The sequence below is a fragment of the Hyposmocoma kahamanoa genome, unplaced genomic scaffold (assembly GCF_003589595.1).
Source record: "Hyposmocoma kahamanoa isolate Upper Pololo Valley unplaced genomic scaffold, ASM358959v1 63, whole genome shotgun sequence".
NCBI lineage: Eukaryota > Metazoa > Arthropoda > Insecta > Lepidoptera > Cosmopterigidae > Hyposmocoma > Hyposmocoma kahamanoa.
The window spans coordinates 14627345-14654353 of NW_020653851.1; the positions used below are offsets into that span (position 1 = coordinate 14627345).

General features: G+C 35.6%; 2 protein-coding genes across 5 annotated transcripts in view; one reads left to right on the plus strand and one right to left on the minus strand.

Annotated features, from left to right (window-relative positions):
• The window catches only part of LOC113230080 (phosphatidate phosphatase LPIN3), a 38656-nt gene extending 19282 nt beyond the window's left edge, over positions 1–19374 (plus strand). For 2 of the 4 annotated variants that reach the window (XM_026463831.1, XM_026463830.1), the window contains exons 3-16: positions 1940–2172; positions 2614–3099; positions 3323–3418; positions 4070–4449; positions 5950–6091; positions 8051–8243; positions 9611–9744; positions 11202–11431; positions 13713–13825; positions 14545–14693; positions 15114–15252; positions 16129–16344; positions 17307–17410; positions 18356–19374. In XM_026463831.1, the coding sequence (XP_026319616.1) occupies positions 1940–2172; positions 2614–3099; positions 3323–3418; positions 4070–4449; positions 5950–6091; positions 8051–8243; positions 9611–9744; positions 11202–11431; positions 13713–13825; positions 14545–14693; positions 15114–15252; positions 16129–16344; positions 17307–17410; positions 18356–18503 (2763 nt within the window). In that variant the 3' untranslated portion in view covers positions 18504–19374. Of the gene's footprint in view, positions 1–1939; positions 2173–2613; positions 3100–3322; positions 3419–4069; positions 4450–5949; positions 6092–8050; positions 8244–9610; positions 9745–11201; positions 11432–13712; positions 13826–14544; positions 14694–15113; positions 15253–16128; positions 16345–17306; positions 17411–17571; positions 17701–18355 lie in introns of all 4 variants that reach the window. The other 2 variants (XR_003310454.1, XM_026463832.1) reach the window with 2 other exon arrangements.
• Positions 19375–24058: 4684 nt separating this feature from the next.
• LOC113230474 (mRNA turnover protein 4 homolog) lies at positions 24059–26252 on the minus strand. The gene is made up of 4 exons (XM_026464417.1): positions 25978–26252; positions 25648–25892; positions 24588–24836; positions 24059–24301 (listed from the first exon to the last, which is right to left on the minus strand). The coding sequence occupies exons 1-4, from the start codon at positions 26003–26005 to the stop codon at positions 24086–24088; spliced, it is 738 nt and encodes a 245-aa protein (XP_026320202.1). The 5' UTR covers positions 26006–26252; the 3' UTR covers positions 24059–24085.
• Positions 26253–27009: the final 757 nt, after the last annotated feature.

The window sequence follows — 27009 nt, forward strand, 5'->3', positions numbered from 1 at the left end:
AACCTAGTCAATATTTAGATATATTTTTTTGTTACTATTAAATCTCAACCATATGCTACCCTTTCACTCTCAAATCACTTTAAATCTCAACCTTTTCACAGCTAATTTAGTTTTACTATATTTGATATACCTGTCAGTACTAATACTACAATGAATATTAAATATTCGTGTTTATAGGGCCATACATTTGTTTTTTATCATTTTATATTATACGTATAACTAAACTGCTGAATTAGCTTAAAGTTGTTTAACTTAGGTTACTAAACCTATACCTTAAAAGATTACTTTGGTTCCTTACTAACATGACCTTATACAACTAACCAACAGGAAAATATAACTAGGTATTTTCCGCAACTACTAAGAATAGCTTAAATTACTTTGGATATCAAAGGTAGGTTGCCAACAGATTGGCTGCATGTTTCGAGTTAATACGTGAAGTCGTTATCAACTTCACGCAGTCGAGGTCTCGGTTAATGACTTCACACATTGACTTCATCAGTCGAAACCGACGTTGATCTCGGTTGCGGCTGCGTGACAGCCGAGATCGACAGCATGCAGTGCGTGAAGTCGTTATCAACTTCATGCAGTCGAGGTCTCGGCTGCGTAAAAATGATTATGACTTCACGCGTTAACTGTAAACATGCAGTCAATCTGTTAGCAGCCTTAGAATTGTAATAAAATCATCTGAATTCAAGGTTGTGTATTAAGGTTTAGGTTTAATTTCGGAAAAAATGTGTTACCATAACAAACTTCTTTTGTTAAGGTATTATTATCATTGTATAATTCCTACAAATTTCGGTTCTGAAAAGGTTATTATTGACAAGTACTGTGATGTACATAACTATTATATACACTATTATACAACTAATATAATAAAACAAAATTGATTTGTAACAAATAAGAATGAGATATATACATAGAATAATAATAAAGAAATAAATTAGCATTGCAACTGTATTCTACGCCACAAATATTTCATTGACGTTTGTTATTGTAGTAATATTTACATTTAAATGTTTTTAAGAGTGATGAAAATGAAATACTCTTAATATATTTTTATTTTAATGAACTTAGTGCTCATAACTTGGATTGTACATGTAAATTGTACATGTAATTTAGGACAAATTGCGGTATGCGACGCACATTTTTTGTGCCGGGTATTGTATACAATGACAACACACGAAACCACAAGTTACGTACATCATTTGTCAATTGAATTTAATACACATGTATAAATAACAGACGATTAAAATAACTACTGCGATTTTGTTGATTGAATAGTAAAAACCAATTATTTTTTTATAGAAGTCACATACACACACGAACATTTATTAAATAAACATGATGATGCGAGTTATTTTAAGTGCTAAACGTCATTATGAGTAAAGATCTCCCATTAAGGTTTTAGTGTAACTATATTCAGCATTGCCAAACACCGAAATGAGCGTAGTCTCTACGTTTGACTCAGTCATTTGGAATAACGCCAAAAGTGGGATAACATTCCTACTCCGTGTGGGAATAAAAATTTGGCACAAATATTCGCCACCATCCGGCCACCTGTTACGTATTTGTTTGTGAGGGACAAAGGTTACTTTTCATTATATTCTTCATATCATTATGGACTTTGACCGGCTGACTTGATAAATAACATTAATCATGTCTAGATGTCAACAAAACCTCAAGCTGATTACAAATACTAATGTGTAGTATTTATAAAGGGAACAGACTTATGTTCAGATAGTTGTACAGAAAAATACAACAAAAAACGATTGAATAGCTGAATACAATGTTAGTAGGAAATTCTGGATCGTATCCAACACCACAAGACACGTTTTTTGATTTCCTCACTCACATAGGTGAAAGGTTCATAGTACACATGTACATACTACATATTATTGATATATGTTTTCACGTCTAAATTAGGAAATTTGTTTGGTAGGTGGATTTGGAACTAAATGGCGAGCCACTAAACATCCATATGAAGCTAGGGGAGTCCGGGGAAGCGTTTTTCGTTGAAGAAGTGGGAGAGGATGAAGGAGAGTGTTCAGCGCATCTGGCCACTTCACCTATCCCAGCGGCGCGGTTTGAAGATCTGTACGAGCCTCGAAGACGCAACTCACTTTCTGCCGTCGAACCCGATCATGGCCAAGCTTCTGATTACACGAAGCGAAGGTGAGCCGGCGGATATAGCGTAATTGTTAAAAGAACATTTATAAAGAGCATTTGTACTATATATTTTTTTAAACATTTATTTATTTATTTTGTACAACTTACACCTACAGTACTTATAACTAAACATGTAAGTCATAGTCACAAAAAAGGTTGCTGTATGTAAACATTGCTGTATGTTTAGACCGCACTCTGGAAAAATACTTAAATAACACTAGAAAGCGAAAGACCGTTTCATGGAATAATAATGGACTTATATACGTCATTCGCATGTGGCGCCCGACAGCGAAATGTGTATTGTTTGCATGAACAATCACGTTTACGTAAATTATAATTGACTTTGTAAACCAATCATTTGAAGTAGCTGATTCTTTTTTTTTAAACTAGCAATATATTGCGACTGACTGTTCAGTTTCCGTTAATGTGTATTAATTTCGATACCAGATATACGGCAGACGGACAAACAATGCAGAAACCAGACTTAAGCAAATTGACAAAGAAAACAAAAGAAGATAAGGGGACAAACAATGACCATGATAATGATGCTTTGTTTGAAATGGAAGGGCTGGACGATACTACGGAGCGAACTGATACCAGGCCTAAAACATTCGCGGCTACACAGCTCGGGGAGGATGAAAGCGAAGCTAGTCAAACTGTGCAAAAGATAAGCGCACATAACGATTTTAGACCAATAGATGCTGCTCCTGCTAGCCAGGAAGATCTAAAAACAAATGGTAACGGCAAAAAAAAGAAGAAGACTAGAAAAGTAAGCTCAAAGAAGAAGCATCAAAGAAAGTCATCCACTAGTTCTATATCGAGTCAATCAGACCGCGCAGGTTCGGAACAGAGAGCTTCGCTACCGACGGCTATTCCGAACGTAACGGACATCAATTTCTTTAGTGATTCCGAAATTAACACTACGACCTTAAGGTGAGCCAGGTTGACTTTACTTTTAATCTAAGCATGTGTTTTAACTTTAGTTATTCAAAACAAATATAGTCATCTTATTCTCATTTTTAACAGAAGAGCGTTAAATCATCGCAATTAATGGTAAAATATTTTTGTAATAGTATATTAAATAGACGGTTTAGGAGGAAAATAAAGCGTTCGGACGCTATACTCCGTGTTGTGTGAGTCAATCGCCTCGTTGCAGCGAAGAAATGTCCAACCTGAAGCTGAACGGCGACAACCGCATCCCCCTGGCGCTGTCCGACACAGCGTTCGAGGTGCACGCCGCCTCCAGAAACGCGTAAACATAATAACCCTATTAATCGTACCCATTTCGCTTCACCAGTATTTAAAAACTTTAGTAATTATTGTTCACATGGCTACCAATTCTAGGACGCTTTACATGTCGCCCTAATCACGCCCACTGTACAGCGATTGCCGCTTGTTAATTGAGCACCGGGGGATTCAATTTCTAAAACTTGTAACGGTATTCACATATTAGTTTCCTCGTACGCCCTATGTAAAATAGTTCATTATTACAGAACTTAGTGTCATTAAGCATTTTTAGTTACTTAGTTAACTGTACGCCTGTATCGGCTTTCGCAATTAACGATTTTAATTAAAAATAGCCGTAACATTAAAAAACAATTTTGCCGTGAATTTCCGTATAAATAAAAGGAGGGTTCGTATCAATCGTGTTTTTACAGCACGTACAAAAATGCATTACTATTCAATCTGACTTCCACGCTTAGCCTCGAGCACAAAACCACAACGAACTCGCCTTTGTCTTAAGTCTGCTTTCCTGTAACACTATCGCACATGGAAATTATTTCGATAATAATATTGATATGACTCAATGTTCATTGAAACACAATGGAATAGAGTTATTTATAACGACTCAACATATAATTTACTTTTGCAATACTTACGTTAAATATTTTATAAATAACAGAGGGTCACGGAGCGGGACGCCAGTACAGTCGGATACAGAAGTGGAACTGGCGCGTGCAGTGACCGGTGACAAGGCATCACAATCATGGCGCTGGGGTGAACTACCTGAGCCTCCAGTCCGCGCTATACCGTTAGATTCCCCGGATTCGGGAACTTCTCCCGCTGAACCTGCATCTCCTGCCGAGCCCGCGTCACCCACAGAGCCACTAAGCTCCGATGAGGAACGGCCAGGCGGCCGTCGTGGTGTCCTAAGCGGCATGTTCCGTTTTATGTCTGCGCGCGACGCTAATGACGTCATCACTGACGGCGTGTATCTTGACGATCTTGATCGTGGGCAGGTCGACCCTGATCTCTATTTCCCGAAACATCACCATCGCGCCGGTAAGTAAGCCACACTTACCCTTCTACCCTTTGCATTAAACTTGTTAGTTATAGAAGCAGACGAACTAAGAACTTGTTACATATAGAAGCAGACGCACTAAGAACACACTGCCTTAATTTAGTGTGACCTGGACTGCTTAGGTATTTTTATGTTTTGAAATTAAGTTTTAGAAATTTTTATATTTATAAGTATGAGAATATATAGTAGTTTACGATATTCATATATATGTATTGGTTTTATTATTTATTTATAAATATATGTATATTTGTATTTATTTATCAATTTTTATCTGTTGATTTAGTAATTCTTCATACACCACCGTCTTTTTCCTATGAATTATATAATTACTTCCATCCAAAGGTTGTCTGGCAGAAATCGCTTAAAGCGATAAGACCGCCCATTGTACCACCGCTTATTTTTAATTTAATTGTATTGTATTTGTTTCCTTTTTTGGTGTACAATAAAGAATTTTTGTATTGTATTGTATTGTAAGAACACAATAAACGCAAGTGTTTATAAAATATTCACATCACATAAAGGGGTTAATACACCAATGTGGGCACGATACCGATAACTTGCCGCGTGACCTTATTCTCGCACGACGACAAATATTTAATCATAACCCGGAAATAAAGATCTATTGACCATCTGTTTTTAGAATAAAGGTACATCAGACTATTCATTGTTTGGAACGATGTCGTTGAACTTAGCTTTATTGCAAAACCACACCTTTTTCATTACAATAAATATTCTTAATTGTTACTTGTTAATCGAAAACAAGGCATTTTGTCTACCGCTACTTCGACTCTTATTGTAATACAACTAAGACATAAATTCAAAACAGCCTACATTAAAAATGAAGTTTCAAACAAATGTAACACTTTTGCTTCTCAATCCCAGCACAAAGATTTAAAACTTGAACTGATTACTTCGCCTTTGGTGTAATGAGGTAGTTTTAGAAGCAGTAGAGCTCCTTGTGAAAGAGTTTGTCCAAGGTAGTATTGCCACCTTACTTATTTCTGCCGGCAAGCAGTAATGTCAGCATTACTGCGTTCCGGTTTTGAAGGGTAAGGGTGCTGGTGAAATTACAGGCACATGGGAATTGTCAACTTATGTCAACAACTTTGCGATTTAAAACTCTGAGTGGCACTGCATCAGGCGCACCACTTGTTCATCCCGCACATGATATTATAAAAAAAGTCACATGTGTGAAATTACAACTTTTGTTCGTCCTGTCACTTGATATTATAAAAAAGTTACATCTGTGAAATTACAACTTTTGAGAAGAGATGTGCAACATTCTACGAACGAAATTAGTCGATAACTTTTTTATGGTTAATTAATTTGATTCATATAGGTTTTGACACATATATAATTTGATTCATATAGGTCGTATTATTTTTATGGCTTTCATGTGATAAAAGCACGTTTGGCGAATGATCACATGAGGATTTATTATACCAAGGGAACGAGTTAATAAGTGGATGTATGATTGGCAGGACCTGTAAGCGCGGCGCATGCACCAGTAGGACCCACCGAAGAGGAATATGAATCCGGAAATGGGCCTTCGCTGCCGCAATCCCCGGCCTCACACGAACCACCCACACTTGACTCCGATGACGATGAGAAGCTATTGGCCAAGTAGGTTCGATTTATGTTTTATATGCCCTTTGTTATATTAATATACCATGTTCAAAAATTATAATACAAGCGACAGCAACATTCTAATTCGTTTGAAAGTCTTTTTCATCAAGAACTTTTCAGTTTGTGTTTAGGAATTAATGTTATAGCATGTTTTGCATTTCTTATTATACTTCCATTTATTTATGCATTAGAAGAGGAAGCATTCCTACATTATTTCAAATGGCTCCTACATTATTTCAAATAGTCCTAGGTGACAAATAACTTTTTGTTCCGTGTGATCGTTGCCTTTTGTGTCTGCAACTCAGGTTCTACATATATCAAATAACTGGACGATTCCTCACGCGGTTAGTCATTATCGACACGCATAGTTGTCAGTGTTATTATCAATCACATTGGAAGCGTTTTTAATTGTACTTATGTGGAGCAGCAGACGGCTTCGTTTATTTTCCTATTTTTTATCTTTTACATGGAAGAAAGCTATAAAGGAACAAACTAAAGAAACTCTTCAACCTGTTCGCTTCTAGATGCTAGTTGTCTATATTTGTTTTTTTTAATGTTGAGTCCGACATCAATTACAAAATAAAAAGTCGTATAATTAGCAGCGCGTGAATGTTGCGCTTTGCCGCGTCGCTAATTCATAACTCGAAAGTAACAAGCACATCTGTCTCGAGATGTGTGGAATAACAATTTGCATTTAGAGAATACATGCCTTTGTCTTTTTGTACTTATATATTGAAATTAAATTCCATATGATCTGATAATACATAGAATTAGGACCAATGTCAACCATCAAATTTCGCCTAAGAGCGCCACCAAGACAATAAGTACGCAAATAATACCGCACGTTATCGGTATTTCGGGGAAGCGTAACAGCCAATTATATAAAAAATTACATTGGTGTAGTTTAATTAAATTTGTATGGCACTTCAATCCGTTTTTTGAAATAACAAAGTAATAATGTTAAATCCCTCTCCTGTGAAATTTTGGTTTAGTGCAGAAAAGCGCTTTTTACCAATACTACATACGGGGATTTGTACTAACTGCGACTGCACGAATCACGGTAAACATTTTTTGGTGGTTGTGCTAACAGTGGGCTGTGACTTTTACGCCCTGTCTTCCCCAAAGTATCGTTATATTACAGCTGTTTTTAAAAAGAACTCCCAATGAACTTCAATAAAGCGCGAAGTCCACATACTATGATTCAGCAAACATACATTTAGTTGGCTAACGAAGTGGCCAGTAATTTTACTACTTTTGTGTACAATCGTGGGTTAGAATGCTAAGTATTAGTGCTTCCAAAGAAGTCAATCTGACTCATTGTGTCATCATCATCATCATCATCCTATTTAAGAGCCAGACTTTTGTCGGTGTACCCTCCGCTACTCGTTACAGTTCATAGCCAGCTCCTTGATCGCCTTATAACTGCTCACTTTGATCTTCTTCTTTATTTCTTCGCTACACTTTATTCTTGGTCTTTACCCTTTTATCTTCCCTTAAATTATCAATCTCACAAATTCGTCATTACGTAACAAATGGCTGAACATTTCTCTGGCTGTTGGCAATGGCTGTTCTCTATTGTATTCAAAAGATTTCTTTCTTCCTAAACCCTTTTCAAATCTTCTTATTTGATATCTTCTCAATTAATTTTATTTTTAACCGACTTCAAAAAGGAGGAGGAGGTTCTCAATTCGACTGTATTTTTTTAATGTACGTTATGCAATAACTCCGATCTGTGAACCGATTTTGATGATTCTTTTTTTGTTGGAAAGAAGGTACGTCAGTATTGGCCCCATTTAGGGGATCAATCCGGTTTCGCACACTTTCCGGTAAACGATTTCATTAAAACTTGACATAGAGATGTAATTCCACTTTTGAGGATTTTTTTTTTAATAAAAAGGTTATTTCCATTCGATTTATCATGTCGAATAAGTTAAAAAATGCATCTATGATTTTCAGGGGTCAAGTGGGCGTGTATGTGCGCGAGGATGTAGTGTCGCGTGCGCTGCCTTTCGAGGAGTTCTGCGCGCGCGGCGGACAACTTGCTGCCGATGGCCGGCTTATCGTGCGACTGGGCGATCGCTGGCTGTCTTGGCGCGCTGCCGGACCACTGCTGCTGTCGCTACTCGCCTACCGACAGCCTTTGCCTAATGTAAGCTTCAATTTCTACTAGACTTCTCAATTTTGCCACATGCATCTCTTTTACGGGTCACTGCTTGAGATCATGATGATTTACACACACGTATGTGATGTAAAAAAGAAATATTTATATATACCTATATCAGGAAAAAATAATTTTTAATAATAGCAGTTATTGGTTAGAGGCTTCGCGATGTTAGTAATAACCGGTTCGATATGTATGAGCATTTAACTTGTGTAAGATATATCTAGATGACGAGGTAATTATTGTGGTTATCTAGCACATTATATAAGCCGCGGTAGCCTAGTGGTTTCACCTACCGCCTCTGTAGCCGCAGGGCGTGGGTTCGAAGCCGAGCTTGCACCTCTGAGTTATCGGAATTCATGTGCGAAATTCAATTAGAAATTTACCATGACCTTTTCATTTTGTCTCTGCCTTTCCCGCCTGTGGGACTAAGGCATGAGCTTTTCGATGAAGTCAAACATCATGAGAAAACTGCAAACATCTGCAAAGGAACTAGCATGCTCATTGTGAAAGGATAGCTGTTCCCAGCAGTGGGACTATACAGAGTGTTTTTTTAAAATGGGAGAGTATGGGGAAATCAGAAACCATAGAAGATACAAGGAAATTTTCTTAGGAACCATTAAAAGAAATAAGAAACTGAGGCTATTAACATTAAAAATAAATTAGTCAAATAGGAAATGAAACTATTTTTCCGGATTTAAATCGTGTATATTGGTTTTTTCAAACAAACCGACGTTTCGTGCCCTTTACAGGTCCCATGGTCACGGTTGACTGAGGTGGTACAGTCTTCAACCAGTTATGTCTAATATTGATGCAAACCACCCTATTTTTTTCACTATAGTTACAATAGTTATTAATTAAATACCTTATTTTTAATTTTCCAAAGAAATCATACCAATTTACGCTACATTTAGTTTTACAAATTATTTAATAAATTAATAAAAACAAATATACGCGATTTAAATCCGGAAAAATAGTTTCATATCCTATGTGTAACAATCGCGAAAACCTAAGAACTCGATAAATTAGTTAATTTTATTCATTTTGTATGAAAAAATATTTTATAGAATTTGACTAACTTCTGCTGTCCCGATTTTTTTCGTCCCATACAATGAAATAACCCCTTCATAAACATGAGTCGATCAGCGCTTAAAAAAAAATGTAATCTTTATTATTAATTTTTTTGACCGTGCCAAAATTGTTTTCACAAAAAAAGTCTTAATGGTTCTTAAGACAGTTTCTTTGTATCTTCTATGGCTTCGGATTTACCCATACTGTCCCTATAAAAAAAATCTGTATATGGACTAAGTATTATATCTAGCACATTATTATTATTATTTTCTGGATGTTTCCAGCGAGTACTAGAGGATCTAGAGAAGAGTTCATCCGATAAAGAAGGTTCTGAGACGTCTCGCACGGCTGACAGTGCAGTCAAGCCGCGCTCATATTCATGGTGGAGCTGGCGGCGTTCCAACGCGGAAGCCAAGAGGTACCACTGCCGCTTACTCTCAACGTACTGCGCACTTAGGCCAAAATTACGTTCGGCATATGCATACCCGTAGCTATTGTTGTGTCTGGCAAAAGTGTTGTTTACAACAATCACATATTGCGTAATTATGTTTACTCCTGATAATATTACTTTCAGCTTGAAATAGTAAACGAAACAAGTTTTTTTTTAAATTTGAAAAGGATTTTGAAAAGTTGCTAACACATTGTTGCGCAAATGTATCTCACAATGAACACATATTTGCTCTTGATAATAATAATATTATTTTTGGCTTTAGATCCAAAGTTAATATTATAAATGCGAAAGTAACTTCGTCTGTCTGTCTGTTATGTTTTCAGGTCTACACCGCTAAACCAATTTTAATGAGTTTTGGTATAGAGATGTATGGGACCTAGGAGGACATAAGCTAGGCTACTTTTTGTCACAAAAATAAATCATAAAGAGGGTGAAATAGAGGATGTTAGTTTGTATAGAGGACCAATAAAACTACGAAAGTTAGTGTAGTACAGCAGGCTTCTGGAAGTACATATTCTACGCAGACGAAGTCGCGGGCACCAACTAGTCATCTATAAAACCAGTTTTATTTAGACACAATATACAGTTATTTGGTTATAGGTATACAGATACTTCATTTTCAAGAGATGCATAAAAGCACATTAAGCTATTAATAATCGTGTCCAATTTCTTGGCATGTTTCGTGTATGGCAACGTATTTGTGATGCCAAAAGAGCGGAAATATGTAACACGTGTTGTTAATACGATATAGCATTAGACCAGTAATATTCAGGTAAGTTTTTTGTACTCAATTTTGGTGACAATTTTTATTATTTAATTACTCGAATATACCATCGTGAAATATTAAAGAATATTTCAAATTACCACACTCGAATATAAAATAATACTTCATGATGATATTCTATAAATATTTAAATAAAAAGAAATTCTCATCAAAAGTGAGTACAAAAAGTTAAAAAAAAACAAATATACGCGATTTAAATCCTGATAAATAGTTTCATTTCCTATGTGTAACAATCGCGAAAACCTATATAAGAACTCAATGAGTACAAAAAACTTACCTGAAAATTACCCAGGCCTCAGACAGACAATGCGACCTCTTTCATCGTCATCCCACCTTTTTATCTTTTTGTTTTATACCATTGTACCTGTTTTTAAATCATTGTTTTGTTACAGTTTTTATGTCTTTACCTCTTCTTTTCCCTTCCTGTACTCTTTCTACAATAAATTTTAAATAAAATATTATTACAATAAAATTCATGTGGGCCGAGTTTTGTATTTAATTACGCGAGACCCGCGTGACAAGCTCTTGAGCAGTCGATTTGTATACCTAAGTAGTAAAGAATTGTTTGCAGCTCCAAAATCTTATATATAGGGCGAAGAACTTGGAAATTAATGTAACAAAAAATTGTGTATTTATCCAGGCCAGAATCATCACAACCTAAGGAGGAAGCGCTGAAAACAAGTCTACCACAAGTAGAAAGCCCAGAAGAAACGGCTACGGATATAACAGAGAATGAAGCTGTTCAGCCCAAAGAGGAACTAGCAGCGGATACAACCGAACCGTCAAACGTCGACGATGTTGTGGAGCATGAAGAACTGCTCAAGGACGAACCGGATGCCTCTTTTCCGATTGAACCTAAACAACACCTAGGTAACTATATCAGTTATAGATGAACTCCCTCTGCTTGCATAGTATCAATTCGTCGTCTTACTTTCTCAAACCCGTATCTTAAAACACAAAGTTACTGAAATTAAAAAATTGGATTGTATATACAAATTTCGCAGACTGATTTCATATCACATTTCCTTCATATTCACACACTGGCTTTTGCCCATTCTTAAAATAATGCATCCAAATTAACACTCTGAATAAGAAATTTAAAATAAATAGAAAGCTTTGCACACACGAGTTTGAGAAAGTAAGGCATCGAATTACTAAAAATGTCATACATCTCAATAACTGAGTTAAAACTTTTTTACAGACAGTGAGTATTTAACCTGTTCATGGACAGTACTTAAATAGTACCGCACACAAATACGTCACTACTTTTCTTTGTGACGTAGTTTGTTTACCAGTTTAGTTTGGTGACAAAACAGATTATATCATTATTTTCAAAAAAAATTATTTTAAAAATAAACATCAATAAATCTGCATTCCAATTATAACTGTAGAAATAATTCAGAAAACTATAGATTTTACGATCTTATGAACTAAACACAAAAAGAAAATTAGTGCTAAAAACATTTTTTTAATATCAAATGACGGAACAAAGTAGTCGTGCGCCTGATAGTAAGCTACACCCCTGGGGGTCTACTCTCGATCTCCGTCAGACACCCGTCCGATACAATTACTGTCAAATAAGTAATACTCGACCAAAATCAAAAAGACTAATGTCAAGTATGAAGCTTCATTCGCATCATGCTTCTTTTGATTTGCTCGAGTATTACTTATTTGACAATAATTGTTTCGGACGGATGTCGGACGGAGATCGCGACTAGATCCCCTGTCCATAAGCGCCCGTGCACACGCCGCGCGATGAAATTCGTGTCGTGTGCACACAGGGTAACAGTTACAGTGTCACTCTGAGCTTTAAATCACAAAGATCTGAGGGGCACTGCCACTGCACCTGTCACCCTGAGACATGAGTTGACAAGTGCAATGTGTAAAATGCAAGCATAACTCAGAAAAATAATTAAATAGTGTTAAATTAAGCTAATTACCGACAAACACTCTTATCTACCAAGTCCTGTCACTTGATATTATTAAAAAAAAATATAAAAAAACAGTAGAGCATGTTGTGAAAGTTCATCCAGGGAAGAACAACTACCTTACCTATTTCTGCCTCCAAGCAGTAACGTGAGCATGACTGCGTTCCGGTTTGGTAGGCTAAGGGTACTGGTGAAATTATAGGCCCATGGGAATTGCCAACTTATGTCTCAGGGTAAGGTGGCAGTTATATTGCACTGCTACTTATATTACATATGCGTATTTAGAGAAAAAATTTGGTTAAAACTTACTTTTGCTGTTAAAAAGTTCAATGGCACGGACATGTACTTATATTATCATCTCATTGACATGTACTTATATCATCTCACGTTGGTGTCCACTGTGCAGTCTTAATGAACGTCCACAAAAGTGTGCATGTAAATCATTGAATTTTGTCGTATGTTGTCGATACTTCTCTATGGAGAAGTAGCAAATAGCGAAACGGGGTACCCCGTATTATCATGTTCTGATATTTAATCTTACGGTTAACGCCGTTACTGTCTATGAACGGGTTAAGTAACTTTTTGTGTTGGATTTTAATCGTGTCAAGGATTTAACTTTTTAAGTGTAAAAATAATAATTAAAACGTCTACTTAAATAAATAATATAACAATAAAAAAAAAAATAATAAAACCTTTGCAAAGGATGCTGATGATTGCTTATTACCAGTGATCGGAATTGAGGGAGTTACTAAAGTAAAGGATGATGTGGACATACCCTCTACAAATCCCGGGACTTCTCGGAACTGATGACTTGAATATTACTTATTGAAATTTGAGTACATTGGCGACAAATTATTTACTATTACGTATTTGTTACGAATTATTGTCTCAAAAAATAGGTTGTGTTTCTATAGGTACTTACGAGTTTAAATACTTTGATATTTAAATAATACACACGAGGCGACCTATATTTTGGAATGTTTAGACAATATACAGTAAAACAAGTAATTTTGTATAAAATTAGTTAGTAGTAATTAATGACGAAATGGGTATGTCCATACTAAAAAAACGTTCATACTTTAGGTAAATTAACTCCCTCAATTCCGATCGCTGCTTATTACTAAATGTAATATTCTCTAGTTAGTATGTTTCGTTTATTTTACAGTTTAAATAAATGAATTTTAAGTAGAAAAAAATATTAATAAATATGTTACAATTCGTAGGTGATCGTCAAGACCAGAGTTCCTCGGACTCGGATCAAGACAACCACGTTCAAAGACTTACTCGTAGACATTCCACCTTTAGAAAAACTCTCAGGCTGTCTTCTGATCAAATTGTAAGTTATCTCACTTATATCTCCTAACATTACAAGCAATTATCTATTCTAGTACGATTATATCAATCCATGTACACCCTATTGCTGAACACGGATTTCCTCTAAAACGAGACTATGCGGCAAGGCATAGTTAACCGCTCTTACCTAAAGTATGCAAGTAACTATACAGTCTGAAAAATTTAATTAAATCTTCAACCGTTCGACTTCCATAGATTTCCTCACAATGTTTGTTACACAAAGTGTAATAATATAATGACATAAATAATGTCATAATAATAAATAAACAATAATACAAACATAATGTCATAAATATCGTATGACATATGTATGAGAAAGAATGTTATATCTCGATTCTTTGTTAGGTATTTATCAAATGACATTTTAATCAGGCAATGTGGTTTGACAAGCAGTTTTTTGTAAATGACTCATATGTAACATTATATTATTTGCATTGTGGTGTTCCATATTATGACGGGCCATAACAGAATAACAGCGAGGGCTATGTAATTAGTATAGTCCTCAGAGGCTGAGTCATGGCCCCTTTTGACATGCTTCTTTTTTATTTTAACTTGAATTTATTTTTATTAATTTGTTTTTGTTTTGTTTGAGATTTATGTATTTTGCATTTTAAATAAAGCCTATTCTATAATAATGGAGTAAGCTATAAAATGGGGTCCAATATAATTTTTACAATTGACCTGAATAATAAATTGTAACAGAAAAAACTGAACCTCCGCGAGGGAATGAACGAGATGGTATTCAGTGTGACGACGGCCTACCAAGGAACCACGCGGTGCAAGTGCAACGTCTTCCGCTGGCGGTACGACGACAAAATCGTTATCTCCGATATTGATGGAACCATTACCAAGTAAGTAGTACTATATTTCTTTGTTTGTCTCTTCTAACGATAAGAATTTTTTCTTTTCTGGTAGCACATGAAGTATATTTTTGAATAAAATCCATTATTTTTAAACAACTTTCAAAATTTTATTTGCATTTTACTAATATGTTTGTAGGATGAAAACAAATTTTAAAACCGACTTTTTTTTATAATAAACTCCTAAACTTGTTAGAAATGTTATAATAGTTCGCTTACTCTCATACTTAAACCTAGCAGTTCATACTCAAATTAACTTGTCGTAATTACATGTAAAATTTGCAGTGCAATTATGTGTAACTTCATTATATTATTAGGCGTAGTCGTTTCTGATAATGCTATGCTTATTTCATCAATATTGTTTATATTACAGCCGTGAGACTTCTGACCATAAAGTTATTTGCTATTCAGGTCGGACGTGCTGGGCCACATTTTCCCACTGGTGGGTAAGGACTGGGCGCAGTCCGGCGTCGCTCAGCTGTTCACTAAGATAAAAAAAAATGGCTATCAAATATTATATTTATCAGCGAGAGCCATTGGACAAGCTAGAGTAAGTTATGTTAACTAGGTAAACGTGAAGTTGCTTTTCATATAAAGTCAGTATAACTTAAGTAAATCAAACATAAAAATACGCTTCTGTTGTTATAAAGCAGGCAGAAATCTCCCACAAAGGTTACTTTTCACCCTTTTTGTTCATACACTCTTAGGTGTTTAGGTTTCCATTCTCAATGGAAACCTAAACACATAATAGAGTGAGTTTCGTAGAACGTTGCAGTAGCAGTAGTAGCTCCTTGTGAAAGAATAGTACTGCCACCTTATCTATTTCTGCCGTCAAGCAGTAATCTCAGCATTACTGTGTTCCGGTTTTGAAGGGTTAAGGGTGCTGGTGAAATCACAGGCACATGGGACTTGTCAATTTATTTCTCAGAGTGACGGGTGCAGTGGCTGTGCCCCTCGAGTCTTTGCGATATAAAGCTCTGAGTGGCACTGCAAGTGTTATGGACAGGCGTGTAGCTTACCATCAGGCGCACCACTTGTTTGTCCCGTTACTAAATATGATAAAAAACCCATTTCTTTAAATTTTTTATTGAATTGATATTCAATTATTTTTATGTGAAATTACTCCACTAGTTTGTTATAACTATTAATACAAAGATCGAACACTTAGAAAAAATTCTTTCGATCCGGCCGGTTGGTTCGTTGCGTGGCTTAGTTGGCATAGCGTCTGACACGGTTTTCTAGAAGACGTTCGGTTCGAATCCGGCCAGATTGGAGAATTTTTTTCAAAGTGTTCGATCTTTATGTTAATAGTTATAAAAAACTTTTTCTTATTCCCTGTTGTTGCCTACTGTTCCTTTGTTAATCAATGAACAGATTTGCCATAATTACTATTCTTAACAAGCAATAACTAGTTGTAATTTTATAGGTAACTCGTGAATACCTACGCTCTATCCGCCAAGGCGAAGTATGCCTGCCCGACGGGCCGCTTCTGCTGAACCCTACGTCTTTGCTGCGCGCTTTTCATCGCGAAGTCATCGAGAAGAAACCTGAAGAATTCAAGATCCAATGTCTAGCTGACATCAAAGCACTGTTCCCTACGGGATCCAATCCTTTTTATGCCGGATACGGCAATAGGGTTAATGTAAGTTCCATTTTAATAGTTATTTAGGTTACTGTAGTCCGACTGGTACTTTTTGTTCATTACTAAATATAGGTGTCTTGTTGACATAGGTTATTAAATCTTGCCTCGGATAAATTCTATTTGATACACCTTAGAAGGAGCAATGCAATGTAGACCTTCATATCTACTAAAAAGTGAATATTTCCTCTCACGGGAATCTGCTGTACGAATGGTCGTGAGTTAGCAATTTGTAATTTCACATGTGAATAATATATAATAAATGATCTTGATAACCCAACGGTTAGCATTGTTAGCACTATATGAGAGGCTCCGATGTCTGGGTAGTGCCTCTTGTGTTAATTTCGTTCTCTAGTACTTATAGCTCACTGAATTCTCTAGTTTGAAACTAGGTGATCGATGCGTTTCTCAGGCACATTATTATTCTTAAAAAAACATAAGTTTAGTTCTAAGACTGATAAAAACCATTGATACACATATAAAACACTGTTCATTAACTATGCATTTTGCAAACAGAGTTTGTTTTAACATTTATGGACATGTCGTGCTAAGTCGCAGGTTATTTGGACATCAGAAATAAAGTTTTTCATATTTTTAACCGACTTGAAAAAGGAGGTTCTCAATTCGACTGTATTTTGTATGTATGTTACTCGATAACTCCGATATTTGGCATTTGTGAACCGATTTTGATGATTTTTTTTGTTGGAAAGGGGTACCTCAGTATTGGTTCCACTTAAATTTGAAGAAAATATTCCACCTCTAAGGGCATAACTACGGGATGAATCCGGTTTCGCGCACTTTCCGGTATCCGATTTCAATAAAACTTGGTAAATAGATTCCTCGAACTTTTGAGGTCGGTTTTTTTAGTACTCTCTACCGAGATTCTAAACAATAATATCGTGTGTCACGATTTTTGGATTATTTGTAATATTATATTTATTTGTAATTTACCTTTCTGTTGACAGGATGTTTGCGCCTACCAAGCTGTCGGCATTCCAATCGTAAGAATATTTACCATCAACTACAAAGGAGAGCTCAAACACGAACTGACTCAAACATTCCAATCAACGTAAGTATCTGTTCTATCCACGTATTCAAATACTCGTTGATCACGTCTTCATCCAGTTGTGAAACAACTAAATTAACTATTCTTCTATAATTTGTACCTCACACTGATCACCCTGTTCGAACTAACTCTTGTAGTAATAAAGCTGTATATTTTTATTTCAGTTACCACGTGCAAAGTAACATGGTCGATGATTTCTTCCCACCAATGAAAAATAAACTTAAAATTTAATTATTTTATTAGATACGGAAATATTTTAATAATGCCAGATTTATCGAGACCTCGACATTCCGGTAAGCCGTATGGCATGACTTGGCTTGGTCACACGCAAGACCGCACACACATTCATCAGAAATACTAATTTTATACCATTGTCTTACAACTTCATAGCTACAAATACTTATAAAACAAGTTAGCGATCATTGACATTTCATTTGTCTTTGTGCGTCTCTCGTCTATATTCGTTTTTACCTCTGTTTGAATTTCATTAATTACATTTTCCTCTCGACAACGAGATATCTTCCACATTGTCTTTGTCTCTCATTGATATGGTTTTGGTGTAGGATTTAACTTCTTCTGCTTTTGGTTTAGTTCCATGAGAATGACCATAAGCTACTGTAACGACGTGTAAAACTGTTTAGTTAGAATTACAAGTCATTATTTTCTCGATGAACACAGCTTTTTCTTTACTTAAATAATACAGTACATAAATCTTGTTTCTAGACTCGGCGTTCAATAGCCGAGTCCGAATTTCTATTTGTCTTCCAAAAATTTTATTTAGCTTTCAAAGTCTGAACGATATCTTTTACAATTTTCAGCTGAAAAAGTTTTACTACCTGGCTTCAATGTAACTAATTACCTATTAAAAATAGTTATTAATAATAATAATAATGTTGAATAAAATATAAAATAAAATCGTAATAATTACATGGGATTTATTTTCTTCAGGTACTCGCATATGTCGGTGTTGGTCGACCAGGTGTTCCCTCCAGCTCTTTGCGAACCGAGCGATGAGTTTTCCCAGACGATTTTCTGGCGTGAACCTTTGCAGTTGCTGGAACTACCAGCTGCCGCGCCCGTTCCCACTAAACATTGAGAAGGAAGTAAGTAGTAAGAAGCCAGTGTGTGGTGAAAGGGATCGCAATCAAGATGTTTTTCTCAATATTAGGCAATTTAAAAAATATTTTTTTGTATAACAAGATTTGATTATCTCCGGGAAGTGTACCTAGCGAGTAAGATCTCGAAGAACGAAATAAGTCCTTGATTTTTTGTCTTTTTGTGTCAGTCATCAACAATCTTAACTAATACCATGACAATAGATTTTGATTAATTATTCTTTCTTTGAGGACATAAGATCTCATTACATTATTGCTTGGTGTTATAGCATTATTAACAGAATGTATTTATGTCGGATACCTAATGAAAGTGCAAATTTAGCTTTTAAATTTAGCCAATTAGCCATTGCGCTGCAATATCGCCTACCGAATTCACCAAATAATAGAAATATGTACCGCTCACGCGCCATTGATGCTTTATTTTATATAAGGATATAGTAAAGTTTACAAAGACAATGATATTTATAATAATTTTTTGACAATTGCCTAACGTATAAGTTATTGTTACATAAGTAATTTTTCAAAATTTGTAATTGTTTACCAGTTTTTTTAAATTCAATTTATATCTCTACATTTGGCATTTTGTAATAGGAAATATTTCTTTGTAGTCTCTTAGGACGAATATTGATGTTATTATTATTATTTAAAGACTGTATGTTCCGAAAAAAAATGACGTAATAATTGCTAGGGCTTTTTGTAATTAATTAGTGAATTTATGTATATCTCGAGTCTGAATTTGATTTGCAGGTTGAGTAAGCTGTGATGTCGACTGATGAAGCTATGCTTTATTTTTGTACTGTGATTACCTTATTGTATGTATTGCTAAGTTATGTTTCGTGTTTAAATATACACATTCAGTCACATTAATTCAGAGGCACAGCTTCTGTTAGGAAATTCGTCAAAATGTATGTATAAGACATATAAATACATTATTTCTTTGTAATATGTATTATAAATTAAGTTCATTAAATTTGTTTTTAAAATATAGATTGCTGGTTTTTTTTTAGTCGATTATTGGATATTTTTTTATAAGATTGTTTATTGTTTCTGTGATTATTTTAATAAACATTTTGGAATATGAAGTGAAAATGTTTATTGGATAATGTTTATCCTAAATAAGTGTATGTACGTACTAACCTTTATCTTCGAAGCGCTCTACAACTATTTATATTTTGTGTGCTAGCCCTCGGTGTTTCCCTATCCTCTCTAGTTCTCGCTTAGGTACTGTTAGGGTCGTATTCTAGAACTCTACTCAATGCTCAAGTCAGGATTGCACTGGAAACATAAGCACTGAAAATACGACCCTAATGGCAGGGACCTGTAGTAAGGCATTATTATTATTGAAGAAATTGTCTACTGATGTACTCCATTCTTTCGCGTGCGGTTTTATTCACACTGGGATACAATGATTATGTTGTTTCCGTTCTTTACTCTTGAGCACCACCTCATCACCCGCGTTGCGATTAGAAAAAGTTGTGATTTAGTCATTTCTAATTTCTATAAATTAGATTTAGTCGATACGCCCCGTTTCAAAGTTAGCCGGGTTTTCACTATACGAGTGCTATAGGACAGAGTGCGCTCGTATGAGTTAGATCGTATAGGAGTCCTCTCGGATTTTGGTTTACATCTTACGAGTTCATCGGCGTCCAAGTAGCATTTATCTCCTTGCACAATCAAGATGATGACGATTGAGCTCCTGCTGCTGCGAGGTATATGAGTTGTACCATATATGTTAATGGCGTACGAAACGTAATGAAGTACGAAATCATGGAAGAGAAAGAACAGCAATAGAAAAATCTTGGCCACAAAACTGATTTTAAGACGTGACTATTCGTGAAGGGGAAGACAAAAATACCTTTAAAATCTTTTTCCTATATCTATGTTAAAACCTCGTACCGTTCATTCCACGGTTGATGCCTTTTTGTTTTCATAAAATGATCCGAGTATACTCGCAAGAATGGAACCGTGTCCGAATCCACCTGGTCGAATGCCGACGTTCGTATGCGCTCGGATCATGTGTTTACATTACGAATAGCGCCCGAGTAGTCATCTGAATGCGCTTATATACGAGTTAGATCGTACAGCAGCTTGATTTTGATTGCCTCTCCCGATCGGAAACTGCGTTTTTTCCGAGTCGAGGCGCATAATTGCAATTCACAACTGGCCGAACGGAAACATTTGACATTTCTAATCGGAACAATAGTTGATTTAACTCATAAATTAGAAAAATATAGTAGGAATCAGGTCCATCTTCTCGCTCAGAAACCCATCTGATTTCGAGACTACCCGATCGGTTCGATTCTGATTTGAATCAAAATCAGCATGCAGAAGTCCACTCGGATTTCTATTTACACCTTACAAGTTCATCAGTATCCAAGTAGCAATTGTTTCCTTGAACAATCAATATGACAAAGACACACTAATAGCAAGAGAAAAATTTGGTCCAAAAATGGATTTTAAGACGTGACTAACTGGGTAGCTTAAATAATTACATTCGTGAAGTGGAAGTTAAAAACAAGTTTAAAACCTCATTGTCGCGTTCATTCCACTTTTTCTCAGTTGGCGCCATTTTGTTTTCATAAAGCCAAATATAGTCATCTGAGTGGGCTCGTACGAGCTAGATCGTATAGAAGTCTACTCGGATTTCGGTTTACACCTTACAAGTTTATCAGCCACCAGCCCATCACACCATACTATACCGTACCATTATAAATAGAAAAACTGGAAAAGTCAAACTTAGATTTTCAACTAAGATTTGATGATAAAGTTCAAAATTGTAAAAACAGACACAGAAGTTGCTAAATTATTTTAATTTTTTTTTTCTGACATTACGGTTTCGACTACCAATACCAAGGCGTTAAACTAGTCTCCCTCAGATCAACTTATTGAAAGAAAATGTTAGAGTATATTTTGTAATCTGTGGTCTTACTAATTTAAAGTTACTCCATACCTATATATTCCAAAAGACATTCTTAAAGCCTTTAAATTTTGGCGGAATTGTGAAAGATAGAACAAGCCACTAATAAATAAAAAGAAGAAGAAGAAGCCTTTAGGTACATCAGCCTTTCCCAAAACACTTGCTTCATGAGGATGATGAACAGATTTGTTAAAAACGTACAATCAACTGGGGAATAAATTAACTTTGTCGGAAATACCATCAAGATCAGCAGTATTTTTTATTTCTATTGATTTAAAGCAGGGGTTCCCAAAGTTATTTTGTCTACTGCCCACTTTGAGAGTAAATTATTTTTTATCGCCCTTATTTTTTCATCTACTTAATAACCACTATAACTTCAAATTAAATTAATTATTGTGAGCTATATTAGCGGAGATTAAACATTCATACTAAACGAGACTTTTTTTTGAGCTTCAATCCAATTGTGTGGGATCCACCGAGAGGTTTTTCGCACACAAATGTTTGTGTAGTATTGATAGTATTTGACTCAAGCCTATGCCTTAAGATGACCGAATCTCGTGGTATGTCACATGCTTGTCTGTTTTTATCATACGGCGCACAGCATAGATGTTTTTGTTGTTCGCAGCAGTGGACTGGCGACCATCATGAAATTCGCCACTGAGATCCAAATGACCGCGCTTGATTTCTGCAAACCAGCTATAAATAGTCGTCTTGCATGGTGCTTCATCGCCAAAAGCAGTTAGAAGCCGAGCGAAGCTCCTCTGAGCTGTTACATTACACTTAGTCGTAGAAAATCATACTACGAAAATTTTCACAAGTTAAATCCATGGTGATGTAGACAACCAATTTCTAAAGTGACGCCACAATGTAAAAACAAGTGACAATCAGATGAATCAACCTGTATTCTACAGCCAAAAAGTTCAATTTTCAAATATTGTGACTACTTTTTAAATATTGTTTATGTAAAGTGGCCAATTCCGGAAACTTATAGTGCGCCCTATGTATATTAAATGCATGGGAAGACTCAAAAGATGCTATTAGTGTATTTTACGAACTTTCGAAGGCATTATAGATTGTGTGCACCATCATACTTTGGTCAGGAAACTTCGCCATTACCTGTAGTGTGGTGGTCGTGATATCGACATTCTTAAATCGTATTTGAGAGATAGGGCACAGAGGGTCGAATTGATGAGCGTCTCTCAAGGTTCACCGACTTATCTAGTGTCATGAAGGTAAATAACATGAGATACCTAGTAGGTATTCTTGTTTGTTTATTCGGCACCAACGTTCAAATGACGATGTTAGCAATGCTATTTCTAAGGTAGTTGATTGGTTCGCAGGTTATAACCTGCTTCTCAACTACGAAGAAACAAATTGTGTGAAATTTATATAGTCCAATGTTCTTTCTAACGAAAAAATGAACCTCGTAGAAACGGTTGTATTTTTAGATACCTATAACTTTGGATGCTAAATTACAAATGGGGTCCATAATAGCTATGCGCGACTTGGAATGTTACTAATACTAATCATTCGAATGCGCAAATCATTCAGTCGAATCCAAGCATAATCATTCGACCCGAGTCGAATCCAAGCATAATCATTCGACCCGAGTTGAATGATTATTATATAGGAACACCTCATTCATCATGTCCATACTAAAATATCCCTATCCCCGTCACATTTGCAGTATTTACTAATTAAGTAAACTAAGTAAGTAAGTAAAATAGTAAATTCCAAAGTGGAATAAAAAAATAAATAAAAAATGTGCATCACATTTGCATCGATTTTATTACTGCTTAAGTAAGGCGTGTGTGGAAAAAGTACACGATTGACGACTGTATTGCTACTGAATCGCTGCAGATGCGCTACTAGAAGTCGCCGCATGTAACCACTTTTATTTACATACCTCAATTACACCAACTCTTACATGAGTTGGTTACATGAACTGCCTCAGTGGCCGAACGGTTACCATGCCGGACTGCCACGCAGAGGTCCCAGGTTCGATTCCCGGGCCGGGAGAAATATTTGTATGACCTACATTTATTTCTCTCGTGAGTTTGGGTGTAACTTGTAGTTGTCTATGTGTGTGTCCATGGCACCCGCGACACAGGGTTTCCCTAGTGCGGGGCTATGTTGAGTGTATGCGTGTATGCGTTATTAGTTCTAGGCAATTTGTTGGTTCCATTTCATGGCAAAACAAGATATTTATAATAAAATCCAGAATAATCCAAAAGTATTTACTTTTATTCACTGAATGTTAATACAGATATTTGCGTTTACAGTTGTCAAAGCGATTAAAAGGTTGACGTGGTCTACTAATGACAAACAGAGCTGTCCCTGAAGTCATGAAATGGTTTAAAGACTACAAAGCCACAGAATTTGCTCGCTATGGTTTTGTAGCAACTCGGGATGTTATGCTGTCGGCAGGTCCACTTGACGTGGCGAATTCGATAATGGAAATGGAAAAAATCGATTCAAAAATAGTTTTTATTTTGTGGTGGTATTTATTTACTTTCACCTTGGCACAGGGGACTGCCTATCGATGCCGCCTCCAGTGTTTGTATACTCAAAACCTATTTATTAGAGAAAAAGGATTAAAGAAAAATCAAATTAATACACATAATATAAATATATTTATTTATTAAATCAAGTCTCATCCTCATCCATGGTATCTTCTAAAATCTCATTATTGTCATCACCATCATTTTCCTCTTCATCACTAGCCATATCCAAGTCCTTTTGAAAACCCTTGCCTTTAGTCCAATGGCATTTGATTACCAATTTGAATTTTGCCATTTCAATGCCAAGAAGTTTTAATGTACTAGCCTGCTCTGGTGTTAGTGGAGTACCTTTTTTGCACACCTGAAATGAAAATATACTTATTTTGTTAAGAAAAAAAATCAACACAGTGGTCATTCTGGAGTCAGAGAGCAGCTAATGAGCTTACATTTAATGGTTAATAAACAGCATTACTGACAGAGTGACTTACTTTAAGCAAACATTTGAAAATAAATAAATGCAATTTACATTAATTCATTATTACTATACTATTTTGTCAATCTAAAAAAATTTAAAATATATATAAAAGACCTAGAATTTTGATCAAAATGTTATTTTTTAAGGTGTTTACCCTACAAAAGAACATTACCTGATATTCTTTGATGACATTTATTACACCTCTTTCAAGTGATGTGGGGAGTCCAAGTCGCCTTAGATGTGGTTCTATTGTATGTGAGAAGTCTTCAAGTGGACCTGCCGGCAGTATAACATCACGAGTTGCTACAAAACCAGAGCGAGCAAATTCTGTGGCTTTGTAATCTTTAAACCATTCCATGACTTCAGGGACAGCTCTGTTTGTCATTAGTAGACCACATTGACCTTTTAATCGCTTTGACAACTGTAAATGCAAATAACTGTATTAACATTCAGTGAATAAAAGTAAATACTTTTGGATTATTCTGGATTTTATTATAAATATCTTGTTTTGTCATGAAATGGAACCAACAAATTGCCTAGAACTCTTGTAAGAGTTGGTGTAATTGAGGTGTGTAAATAAAAGTGGTCACATGCGACGACTTCTGTGGCGATTCAGTCAAGATTCAGTAGTAATACAGTCGTCAATCGTCTACCTTTTCCACACACACCCTACTTAAGCAGTGATAAAATCGGTGCAAATGTGATGCACATTTTTTATTTCACTTTTGAATTTACTATTAACAAAACAAAACAGTGTGCTTCAACCTATACAGATTTTTCACACAAAGATCCAACACAAGTGACTGCGTCAATGTAGTCGCATGTTTGCATCAATGCACTCATGCTTTGTATCAATGTAATAGAGCAATTGTATCAATGCAAACACATAATTGTATTGATGAACTCGGTACTTTGTATCATTGAAATCGCATGTTTGTATCAATGCAATAACCTATAAAGTGCCTGTTATAATAAATTTGTAAATAAATTAAGTTAAATACAATCAAGTAAATTGAATAAAATAAAGATCTACCAATAAACCATAATAACAATAGAGCTTTAAATGAAGATTAACTGCTCTTAGGAACTGGTAAGCAAGACTATTACAAATCAAATTTTTATTAGAGGTAATCTGTGCAGGGATATTATGTTAAAACTGCTGCTAACTGTGCAACTAGGAGTGGCAAATGACATTTAACTATACCAAGTGACTGAATATTTACTGTACTTACCAAGTTCAATTGATCTTCAACTTCATCCGTTTTAGATTTTCCTAGCGCAATTGCCATAACTTTGTTCTTGCCGAAAAAGAATCTGGAGTCCTTCCATTCACTTCGTAAGTCTTTCAGTTTAGTGTTTCTCATGTTATCAACAGTGAACAAAAAAATATGTTCATACTTTGACAAAGACTTTCTGATCTCTTCTATAGTCTTCTGTTTCAAAAGCAAACCCTTTTTGTTTGTTTGTGTGAGGGAAACTGAAATGAATGAAAATATATTTCACGATAAAAATTAAAAGAATACATAGTATGTACCTAAAATAAGGTTAAGTTCGGTACTCACCTTTCTTATCTCTTTTCGATTTAGGCATTTTGTAATATTATGGCAGATTTCAATTAATTACTTCCTGTTTAATCACTAAATATTGTTTTGAAGAAAATTAAGGAAATCACAACACGTGGAAACATCTGCGAGCATAGATAAGAATAACTACGAACGAGTGATTTTCAAGATTTTTTCTTTTATCCATTAAGCTCAAGTCACGACTCAAGAATGACCACTGTACGTCAAAATTTTACACTCTATGGTTTATGGTGGCTGGAACACAACCTACTAATAGGCTGGAACAGTGGAAGGTACCTATATACTAAATCTGTGGTGAAAAAAGCGCGGGAAAGCTCGATTTAGGCGGGTTAGTTTTTCGGCTTAGAAATTGAATATTTAATGATAATTGTAATTAGGGGGTCAGGAGTGTAGTATTTGTGTAAATACTATTTATTTGATTGTATATATTGTTTTTTGTGTAAATAATCATCGTCATCTGGTGAGTTTTATCATTATTCCTTTTGCCTAAAATGGACGAGCCCCTGATCCAGGGGGCACAGTCCCCTCAGTTGGTAGAAACGTGATTATTGCCTCCAATGATTGCAGTATGGACACGGACCATACTGATAACTCTCTAAAAGGCAGAAAACGTATCCGGCAGCGTAAAATTTGCAACATTGCAATAAGAAAAAACGTAAGCATAAGTCTCAATCAGACAATGGATGTGGTTGTTCAGATAGCGACATTTGCGGTACCAAGTTGAACAGTACTACAGAAGTTTTCTCGACGCCCCCATCATCTTCCCCGGTTCAGCCTGTTGCTGCTCCCATACCTACCCCTTCTACGAATACTAATACTATCCAGAAAGACCAGGATTTGCCAGGCCGCCAATTGTTTGAGCATCAAGATATCTCTCCGTATGTAGTTCATGTACAAAGATTAACCACTTCCTTTAATGACGGAACGTCTATACACCCAGTTCACTTTGTCAATTTTCTTAAAAAGAATTGTTTTAAAAACATAATTAATGGTAGTGTGAAAAAGATTGGC